Here is a 10,567-nt window from a genome sequence, read left to right as displayed (position 1 = left end):
AGTAACTCGCCAGGCAATTTGATATACTCAGTGATGTATTTGGTCTTCAAGTGGTTATTTTTAAATACAATCTTTAATAACGACCATATTGTTCAAATCACTCATTTCTGTTCTATTGACTAAAAAAGAGAATCCAACCCTGCCAGGGAGTAGCCATCGCTTAGGTGAAAATGTTTGCAGGGGAAAAGCTTGAGACAACACCCAGTTAAACAGCGAGAGCTGCCACCAGGGACGCAGCGAATCGCTACCAGTAATTTCACAGTGTGAGACTTTACAATGCACGGCTTTATTAACGCACCCAGCGTGAGCCATCTGTTTGTGTTAAGGTACTTACACCCTATTCTCCAAGCGATCTGAAACTCCAGTCTTTTGCGCTCATTTATTTTCCACATGCATTTTTTCATTGCTGTGACTTCCGATGTGTCTGTAAATTGAGACCAAAAGGGCATTTCGGTTCAAGCCTGCTACTTCTCCCAGTTCATCATTCCCTTTTGGCCAAAAGCTGGCAGGAGAGAGACTCAAACATGATGAATTTTTTCCTTTAAGGAAGGGAAGTGGTCGAGTCCTGCGTTTTTCAGTCATATCCAGCGAAGGCTTTTGTTTTATTGAACCGCCTGCAATAATCTCAGCTCCACTTCGCTTGGGCTTTAAGGACTGCACCCGGGACGCAGCGGCTTTCCCCGTTTTCCTCGGTTGCTCGCCCAGCCTCTTAAGACGGGTCATCCCGAGCGGCGGGGTTGCCGGCGGCGCAACCGGGGCCACGGCAGGGGCCGGCCCTGCCCTGCCCTGCCGCCACACCGGGGCAGGGACGGCGGCACAAACCGGGGGAGCTCCCCACTGGCGGCGCGGCACCTGACCCGGGCTCCCCCGCAGGTGCGGCCCCGCTGCCCGCCGAGCGCCCTGAGCCCCCGCAGAGTCCGCCTCACGGTCCGGCCCCGCTCGCCTCACACCCAGCGGCCCCGCCGCCCCCCAGCCCGGCTCCAGCCTCCCACAACCTCTGGCCCGGCCGGGCCCTGTCGCGGCCCCCGCCCCGGCCCCGCCACTCCGGGGCCGGCCGCCGCTCGCGCCGCGCTCCCCCCGCCGCCCGCCGCGCCCCGCCTCCCGCCCGCAGAGCTCCGCCAATCGCGACGCTCCCCGCCGGGGATGACCTCACTCCCTGCGCTCCCATTGGCCGGCTATATTAAGAAAGTCGCGAGCGCCTTTAAATAGCGGCGCCGGCCCGCAGCTTGCGGCAGTGGCAGCGCGGCGCGGCCAGGGCAGCAGCGCGGTGCTTTTCCCCCACGAAAGGCCGAGCCGGGCGGGACAGGCGGCGCTTGTCTGCGCTCCCCTGAGGCGGGGGACGGAGGCGCGGGGCCGGTGCGGGGAGAGACGAGGGCGCGCCCGCCTGCCTGCGCGGGCCCGGCTCGCCACGGTGCCCTGTGAGAAGCGAGAGGAAGGGGGAGGCGGCGGCCGCGGGGAGGAGGGCGCTGCCATCGTCCTGCTGCACGGCAAGGCCAGCTTGGCGAGCCTGGCCATGGCCGCCATCCGCAAGAAGCTGGTGGTGGTGGGGGACGGCGCCTGTGGCAAGACTTGCCTCCTCATCGTCTTCAGTAAGGACGAGTTCCCTGAGGTCTATGTGCCCACCGTCTTCGAGAACTACGTGGCTGACATCGAGGTGGATGGCAAGCAGGTGGAGCTGGCCCTGTGGGACACGGCGGGCCAGGAGGACTATGACCGCCTGCGCCCTCTCTCTTACCCGGACACCGACGTGATCCTCATGTGCTTCTCTGTGGACAGCCCGGACTCGCTGGAGAACATCCCGGAGAAGTGGGTGCCCGAAGTCAAGCACTTCTGCCCCAATGTCCCCATCATCCTGGTGGCCAACAAGAAAGACCTGCGCAACGACGAGCACGTGCGCAACGAGCTGGCCCGCATGAAGCAGGAGCCCGTGCGCACTGAGGATGGCCGCGCCATGGCCATTCGCATCCAGGCCTACGACTACCTGGAGTGCTCGGCCAAGACCAAGGAGGGTGTCCGGGAGGTCTTTGAGACCGCCACCCGGGCAGCCTTGCAGAAGCGCTACGGCACCCAGAACGGCTGCATCAACTGCTGCAAAGTGCTATAGGGCGCGGCTGGAGCACGGCGCTGGGCACAGCGCATGGGTCACCTGTTGGCAGGCGGAGAGGAGCTGGGTTATGCACGCACATGGCATCTGCCTGTCCCCTCTGCTGGGGGCTGGCGATGAATCGGGGTGGGGGCTAAGGGAGGGAGCACGCTCCCTTAGCCTTGGCCGAAAAGAGTTGTGCTGGCTCAGCCGTGGGGACAGAGGGAGGGGGGGGATTGCATGCCCTGAGTCTTAGGAGAAGGTTTCTCCCCACTTTATTCCCACCACTGGCCCCAGTGAGTTAATCGCGGACTCTTGACAACAAAAAGCTGCTGAGACTGGACTGAGCAAACATTGCACCCAGCTCTTGCCCTTTGCCCACCACCTGCTGCTCCCAGCTCCCAGCCAGCCTCCTCTCTTTTGCAAGAGGACAGCGGTGGAGCTGAGATGCTTGAAGGGACTTCTGCCTCCTGCCTGCATGTGCCTCCCCCTGAGGCGGGCTGGGGAAGGGGGCTGCATCTCCCGGGCTGTCTGCAGCATCCTCGCCCCTCCTGCAGATGTTTCGGCCTGAGCCTGACCTGCTGTGGAAGTGCCCTGAAGACCGAGACTGGGAGGGGAGGGTCATCCCAAGCGAAGCCTGTATATATCTTACCTTTTCTGTCTTGTGCAAACTGGGGTAGTGCAGGGGGTGCTTATTTAAGGTGAGGTGGGGAGGGGGTTCCCAGCTGGGACTTGTGTTGTGCAAAGGAACTTGCCCTGAGTGACTGATGCCTGCTGATAATGCGAGCCTTGAACTGACTCCAGCTGCAGAAGCCACCAGGCTGGAAAGTAAAGCTGAACTGCTCTGTCCTTCTTGCTGGACATCCTCCTCCTGACAGATGAGGCAGGATGAGCAAGGGGGAGGGGAATGGATGATATTGCCATATTATGATCTTGGTGCCTGCTCCTTCCTTTAATGTTGTCTTCTGCAAGGATGTTGATTTGGGTTTATTTAAAAGTTTATTTTCAAAGGAAATTACTTTGCACAATGTGGTGGATTTTTTTTTAAAATTAAATACTTCAATGCACTTGTCATCTGCATACAACACTGTAGCATTGGAAACATTCTTACTCAGTAACCTCATCTGGGTCTTGTTTTAAATTGATTTCCACACAAGACAAAATAAAACCACTGTATCTTTTTGCCTTGGAAAAAATGGGTGAAAGCACTGTTCCTTATGCAGTGAGTACATCAGAATTTAGTACTAAAGGGCAGTTTAAAGAATCTAGGTTTATTTAAAACTTATTTTCACAAGGTAGCCAACCCAGGTGAAAATAATCTTGTGTTTCTCTGGTTCAGAGAACAAATGTATCCATTTATGTTTGTTTACTTTTCTCCCTTTTCCCTCAACAGTGGTACTGAGACTGTTTTTGTTTTTAATAAACTGACATGGCAAAAACTGAGATGTATATGATGTTTACATAAAATTATAAACTGTGTATGCAGTTTTTTATGTGAAGTATTAAAAGATTCTATGCTGACACTTGTGAGAGCAGTGTTGTGATTTATGGAGACTGTCCTCAGCTTGCAACGATACACCTGGATAGTGTTGAACTAGACTAGAATTTGTCCCCTGCCTGCAAGTGCTTCTATTTGTATTTTCTCCGCTGGCTGAAATACCTGTCTGGCAGCTTTCAGAGGATGGTGGTTTTATTCTCCTTTGGGGGAGCTGCTTCCTTGCTTTTTCTGTACAGATGGCATGTGGAAGTATACTCAAAATTCAAGGTGGTGACTAATCCATCCTTGTTGCTGCTCAGCACAAGAAGCCTCTGTGCTTTGTGCCTGGTGAGCCTGGGCTCAGGCTCGTGGTGCTGCTTCACCCCCAGCCCTTGCTGCCTGCTGTGGTTGGCGTGAGGTTTGGGCTCATGCAGCAACAAAACAGGCAGAAAACTGAAAAGCAACAGAGGCTTATTTTTTAAGCCAAGTATTTAGATAAAAGCAGTTTTTACTAGTGACCTCCCCTTTGCTCAGAGTGAATACCCCTGTTTGCTGGGCAAGCTTTTCTCACTGTTCCATCAGAAGCAGGCAGCCATGCTCGTGCTGCAGCAGTCCCCGAAGCTCCATTTCCTAATTTCAGGCCTCATTATTTCCCATAGCAATGTAAGAAGTCTGGGCCTCTCCATGCTGGGGATTCCCAGCAGGGCATGGTGCCTGTCCCATCCCTGTGCTTCCAGTTGTGCTCCCTGCCGCGGCCCCGCTCCCTGGGCAGGCGCAGGCAGGAGCACGAGGCCCTGCGGGTGCTGCCTGCAACGGCGGCTCCTGGCAGAAGACGTGGCCTGGTACAAAATGCATTACGTGATTTTTGCTGAACAATAAGGCCTATGCCCAAAGTGCTCATGTCTCCTTTTTTTTTTTCCTGAAAAACTCCTTTAAGTGTCTATAAGGGAAACCTCAGGACAGCTTTATATTTTTGTAAATCCTCTCTACTCCTTTTGCAGAGGTGTGAGAAAGGGGTCGAACCTTTTGTTTTTCTAGCCTATGAATATCTGCTAGGGTGCACTGGATTGTTCAGAGATGTTAACAAATACCGAGGAAAGCAACACATATTTAGTGGCTTTTGCTGATCTGCTCAGAGGGCTCTGCCAGCTGTCGACTGAAAGCAGACTAACAGACCAGTGTAGAAATAGTGGGCTCCTTATTTGGCAGCTGGAAAGTCAATCAGAAATAGTGTGGAAATACCTGAGTTTGAATTTTGAAGACTTCAAATGCTAGAGTACATGCTCAGTCCATGCTGTGAGTTTATTGCACTGTTTCCTATGATCCTTAATGAAAGATAGTGACATTTTCACGTAGACAATTTAGCCAGGATTTCTTAAAAGGTACCTAAGTCCCAGGTTTTAGGTATCCATCTCCAAGGATTTAAATTCTCCTGATATACAAAGATTGAGTTTCTTAACTTCAATTTGAGAACCCTAATATCACTTTTTGGTCCTAAAACATCCTTTGAAAAAAAAGCTGTTTTGGATATTTAAAGGGCCACGGCCAAAGACCTCATTCTTGGAAAGACACTCAAAAGCCCAGTTCTGTTCAGCGTAGCACTGTTCTGCAAAATATCATCCAGTGACATTAAAATCAGCATTGGAAACTTTTTCCTTAAACTGATTGCAATAGCTGCAAAACTTACCCATTTTGTTAGACTGCAGCAATAACTAATCTTCTCAAAACCTCAAAGGAGAAAGTGTTAATATTTGTATTTTAAACACTGGGAAATGAGTTAGCATTGCATCCCTGTATAATTAACTATACCAATATTTTCCACTAAGGTGCTTACAAGGTAATTACATTCATTATTTCCAATTGGACCTTTGCCCAAGTCAGGACTACAGCATCTGGCCCAAGGGGGAAAAGCTGCAAGAAAACACATTTCAGTTTTAACTGATCCTGACCTTTCTCTGCAACTTGTGAAGCTGTGAGTAAGCCGACAGAGTGACGTCACCATGTGGGAGTCCACCCATCGGGGTCAGATGGTGGGATCAGAGCCATAGCTCATTTTGCTCTGTGGCACATTGCTCATTAGCGTCACCACTTTGGTGGAGGGGGACACGAGGTGTGGCTCGTCCCACCCTCCTTGACTCATCCATGCTGAGATAGCCCAGCTGATGGCCCAGGGCCACACCAGCTGAGGTGTGAGGATGTCACACCGACCACCTCCACCCCGTAGCTGCATCTGCCCAAGTTTAACACAGAGGGTCTGCCCACCGCTGGGGCCAGCTGGACATACGAGCTCGGGACAGGCCACCCCACAACCTACACCGTGCATTCAGACAAAGGATTGGTGTCATGTGACCCTCCCCTGGCTTGTCTTCCTCTGGTCCTCTAGCTCATGTTCATCTGGTACCAGTCTGTCTTCTGTAACCTTTTGACTGTATGAGTTTCAACAAGGCCAAATGCCGGGTGCTGCACTTGGGCCACAACAACCCCCAGCAGCGCTACAGGCTTGGGGAGGAGTGGCTGGAGAGCTGCCAGTCAGAGAGGGACCTGGGGGTGTTGATTGACAGCCAGCTAAACATGAGCCAGCAGTGTGCCCAGGTGGCCAAGAAGGCCAATGGCATCCTGTCCTGTATCAGAAATAGTGTGGCCAGCAGGGACAGGGAAGGGATCTTACCCCTGTACTCAGCACTGGTGAGGCTGCACCTCGATGACTGTGTTCAGTTTTGGGCCCCTCACTACAAAAAGGACATTGAATGACTCGAGCGTGTCCAGAGAAGGGCAACGAAGCTGGTGAAGGGTCTGGAGCACATGTCGTACGAGGAGCGGCTGAGGGAACTGGGGTTGTTTAGTCTGGAGAAGAGGAGGCTGAGGGGAGACCTCATCGCCCTCTACAGCTACCTGAAAGGAGGTCACAGAGAGCTGGGGATGAGCCTCTTTAACCAAGTAATAAGCGATAGGACAAGAGGTAATGGCCTCAAATTGCGCCAGGGAAGGTTTAGACTGGATATTAGGAAGCATTTCTTTACAGAACAAGTTGTTGGGCGTTGGAATGGGCTGCCCAGGGAGGTGGTGGAGTCCCCATCCCTGGAGGTGTTTAAGAGTAGGGTTGACATAGCGCTGAGGGATCTGGTGTAGTTGGGAACTGTCAGTGTGAGCTTAATGGTTGGACTGGATGATCTTCAAGGTCTTTTCCAACCTAGACAATTCTGTGATTCTGTGATTCTGTGACTGGAGAAGAGGTGACAGGGAGAAAGTTAGTTAGAGCATCAAAGGAAAGTCAACAACCAGCTCATCTCACAGTCCCTCTGCACACTGCTGGACATGCAGAGACTCTCCTGGCTGTGTCCACATACCCACACAGACATCCCCAGCTGAGGAAAGGTTGTACTTTCCCTTACTCTGTTCAGACCAAGTTCTTCTGGTGGGAGCCATTGCTCCACAGGGGGAGTTTGCTCCGTAATGGTACCAGTGAATCCTTATCAGCAAATCCTGGAAAGCCTCACTGAAAAGCTCATTCATCTCCATCATTCTCTGTTAAAGTAAGGAGGCCACTTGTGCACGCCCACCCTGAGACCGAGTTGGACCCTCTGACAGTGTGAGGTTGTCTCATCTGGGCAGCCTGAAAATGAAGCCACCCAAGGAAGGTCAGTACCACCTTCTCTCCTTCTGGAGATACGGCAACAGCAGCTGTGAGTAGTCCTTGCCTGATCAAATAGAGACTCTCTGTTTAGAAAGCACACTCTGTAGGGTGTGCCAAACAAAGGATAAGTCATCTTTGGTGGGAGAGAGAAGTCAGTAAAAATCCTTGGTAGTTTTGGCAAAATGGGTTTTAATGCACTTGTTATGCATTGGAATTAAACTACATGTTTTTGCTAGTTTTTTTAACTCTCATGCAACTGCACATACTACAGTGGGGTTGCATGAGTGCAAATGGGTGCAGAATTTGAAGCAATGTCCTCTTATTTGGCTTTCTGTTTTTGCAGCAATAACTTAATTTAGCTCCATTTGCCTTACACTGTGTTGGACAGGTTACAAGTCTGTTTTAGCAATTCAATAAAGAATTGACACAACCTCCCTGCAGTAAGAGAAAAAAAAAAAAAGTACTTTGAGGAAGTCCACAAGTATTTTAGTAGAATCAGTGTTGCTAACTGTAATTCACTCACAGATTTAATTCTTTGACTTCAGAAAGTAAAAAATGCCCAGTTTGATCCTTCAGATTTTAGTGGACTGTAACACTAGTGAATCCAGTTCTTCTGGTTTTGCTGGTTCTGTAACAATATCTATTTGTAAATGGAAATTGCATTAATAACCCATTGAGCTAACTTTAAAGGATGTATCTAAGACAAGCCATTTGCCCCTGCAGCTCTGAAAAACTTTGCAGATGTGTCTAACCCAGTGTGTGTGTGCAGATACAGATGTTCCAGGTCAGGGAAACAAGCCTTCCTCACAGTTAGGCAGCCAGCAGACATGGTGGGATGGAAGAAGCTGATAAGCATCTACTGCAAGGAAGCTTTTGGAGAAAAGTTTAGACCTGTTGCTGAAGGAATCTCTTTGAAACCTTGTGGAACTCCTTGTGGACATCTTTAGATGTGGAGTTCAAGGGAGGAAAGGATTTCAGCTCACTTCAGCAGTCTCAGAGTTATGTATCTCATATAAGCTAGTTGTCCAAGGTCCTTTTACTGCCAGCAGACAGAAACAGGTGGCTCCAGAGGACCTCTCTACTGCCTGGGAACAGATATCCTCACCCTGTGGAAGGGCTTGCAGGTGTGAGATGGGATTTGCCAACACCGCTGCCTGCTCACTTCCCACCAGGCCGGCTCACACCACTGCTCTATTCCCACCAGAAGCATTCACCCCCTCCAGTTTTACCTGACTGAAAAGGAGGTGTCTGGGCTACATAACACTGTTTCCACGCCCTGGTCAGTCAGCAGGAAGAGCAGGGCATGGTCCCCAGTGTGGCTGGGCGCATCCAGCCGCTGCTTCAGGGAAGCTGCAGTTTCTCTGCCAGGCTGGTGAGCTGAGCTGGATCAGAGCGGGGTTCATCCAGTGCTGGTGCTGGAATTGGGCCAGGGCAGGCAGGGAGGTGTGGGAGAAGTGTTGTCTAGGGAGGGAGTCTGGGCAACCTGCTACAGCTGGGTAAGCAACTCCAGAGAGGACAGATTAGGGTGAGATAGTTTGTAAGGACGGTTATAGCCTCAGCATCATCAAGCCTAGGATCTGGAGGCCATCTGTATATACCTATATGAACTGTATGAGAGACACAGGGAACAGGTTGCCCAGAGAAGTTATGGGTGCGCAAACAGTGGTGGTGTTCAAGGCCAGGCTGGAAGGGCCTTTGAGCAATCTGATCTCATGAAAGATGTCCCTGCCCATGGCAGGGGGGTTGGACTAGGTGATCTTCAAAGGTCCCTTCCAACCCAAACCACTCTATGATTCTATGATTCTATGTCTTTAAACACTTGATTTCAGTAGACTGATGTAACAAATGGACATTTTTTTCAATGCCACTAGAGGAAAGGAATGAGTTGCCCTTCCCCCCTCCCAGTGACAGTGGTAAGCCACAGTCTGTGATAAGCAGCAGCCAGATAGATTAAGTTTTGTGGCTACACACTCATGCCCTGTGCAGAAGGACAGGCCTCTCTCCAGTTCTTCAGAGGGTTCGTGAAACAAGAGGTTTTGTGGTTTCCTATAAGAGGTGCCTATTTGTGTCAGCTGTGTATTATGCATCTATATTTCAGCAGCAAGTACCACTTGGTATAATAATAACTATGGGCATATCTGCTTTTCTTACATGACTGAAATAACAAACTCAGGCTAAAAGGTGGGGTGTAAGAGTGGGAGTTAAAACCGGAGGCACTGATGTGATACCTACACCAAACTGTAGCAACAAAGCAAGAAGAATATTAGATTGGTGCCTACAGCGTAGATTAAATGTATGTGTAAATTTTCCCCTAGTTTGCTAGTCTGTGTGGGTTTTGTGTGTGTGCTAAATCTCGCTTCCAAGTAAAGGGGATCAGTGGGTGGGATTTTGTGCTAAATGCTTAATTCTGTGGCTTTTAGGTCATTCATCCTCTTCTGTATTCAAACCTTGATGTGGCAGGGCTGGAGATAGGAATTTGGAAACAAAGTGGATTTCCTGGTGGGCTCATTTACATGATAATGTCCCCTTCCCTCCCGGCTCCCAGGAAGGGGAGACTGGTAGCAGTTCACGGAACCACCAAGGGCTCCCGGGAGGTGGGGAGAGAGGCGATGGCAGGCTTCTGCCCTGGAAGAGCCTTAAGAGCCTTTTCTCCTGCTCCTAAGCTTTTGTGCAGTGGGGTTTTTTATACAATGAGGGTCGACTCTACAGTCCTTGCTCTGTGGGGCTCTTCCTTCTGACCAAGCCAGGACTGCAGAATCAGGTCCTGCTGTGCAGGATTCTCTGGGGTTTGATGGCAGCAGCCTGACCTTTCCTGGTGACAGCTGATTTTCTCCCATGAAAACAGAGTGAGTTTAGACCAGGGCTTTTCATAAGGTATGTGCATAGCTAGATGTGGTCACACTATCTGTGTAAGAATCAAAAAAGATGAAAATCCAGCCTTCTGCATTCAAGATTCTGATAGGAGTAAATGAGCACTTTGTATTTTCAGCCTCATCAGCCTAGAAGACATTGAGGAACACCACTGTCTGGTGTGCAAGTGTAACAACGTCAGTGATAGAAAGGTGAAGATTTTTTTTTTTTCAGTTCTGAGGAGAAAATAATCTGTACATTTCGGGCTTAAACCAACCATGCCCTCATAAGCACTTGAAAGAAATTACAAATTTCAGGCTACTCTAAAAGTACTCATAGTTAATTTTCATTTTCTCTGACAGTCAGGTGGGAGGGAGACTAAAGCTGCCAGCATCTAGAGGACCAAGGAGACTGAATGGGAGAGAGTTTATGTCAAAACAGCCTTGTACCCACCGGCCTTCCCTCGGTGAGGTGATGGGCAGGAAGATGAGTGTTGCTCCCATGTTTGCTCTTTATCAAAGTG

At 50.4% G+C, this 10,567-nt stretch overlaps 1 protein-coding gene across 1 annotated transcript; it reads left to right on the top strand.

Annotated features, from left to right (window-relative positions):
• The first annotated feature begins 1,247 nt into the window (after window positions 1–1,247).
• Window positions 1,248–3,606, top strand: RHOB (ras homolog family member B). The gene has a single exon (XM_074861492.1). The coding sequence runs from the start codon at window positions 1,514–1,516 to the stop codon at window positions 2,102–2,104; it is 591 nt and encodes a 196-aa protein (XP_074717593.1). The 5' UTR covers window positions 1,248–1,513; the 3' UTR covers window positions 2,105–3,606.
• The last annotated feature ends 6,961 nt before the right edge of the window (window positions 3,607–10,567 follow it).

Source organism: Strix uralensis, chromosome 3 (assembly GCF_047716275.1).
Source record: "Strix uralensis isolate ZFMK-TIS-50842 chromosome 3, bStrUra1, whole genome shotgun sequence".
Lineage (NCBI taxonomy): Eukaryota > Metazoa > Chordata > Aves > Strigiformes > Strigidae > Strix > Strix uralensis.
The sequence above is the reverse complement of the archived record's forward strand: the minus strand, read 5'-3'. Positions and strand labels throughout refer to the sequence as shown.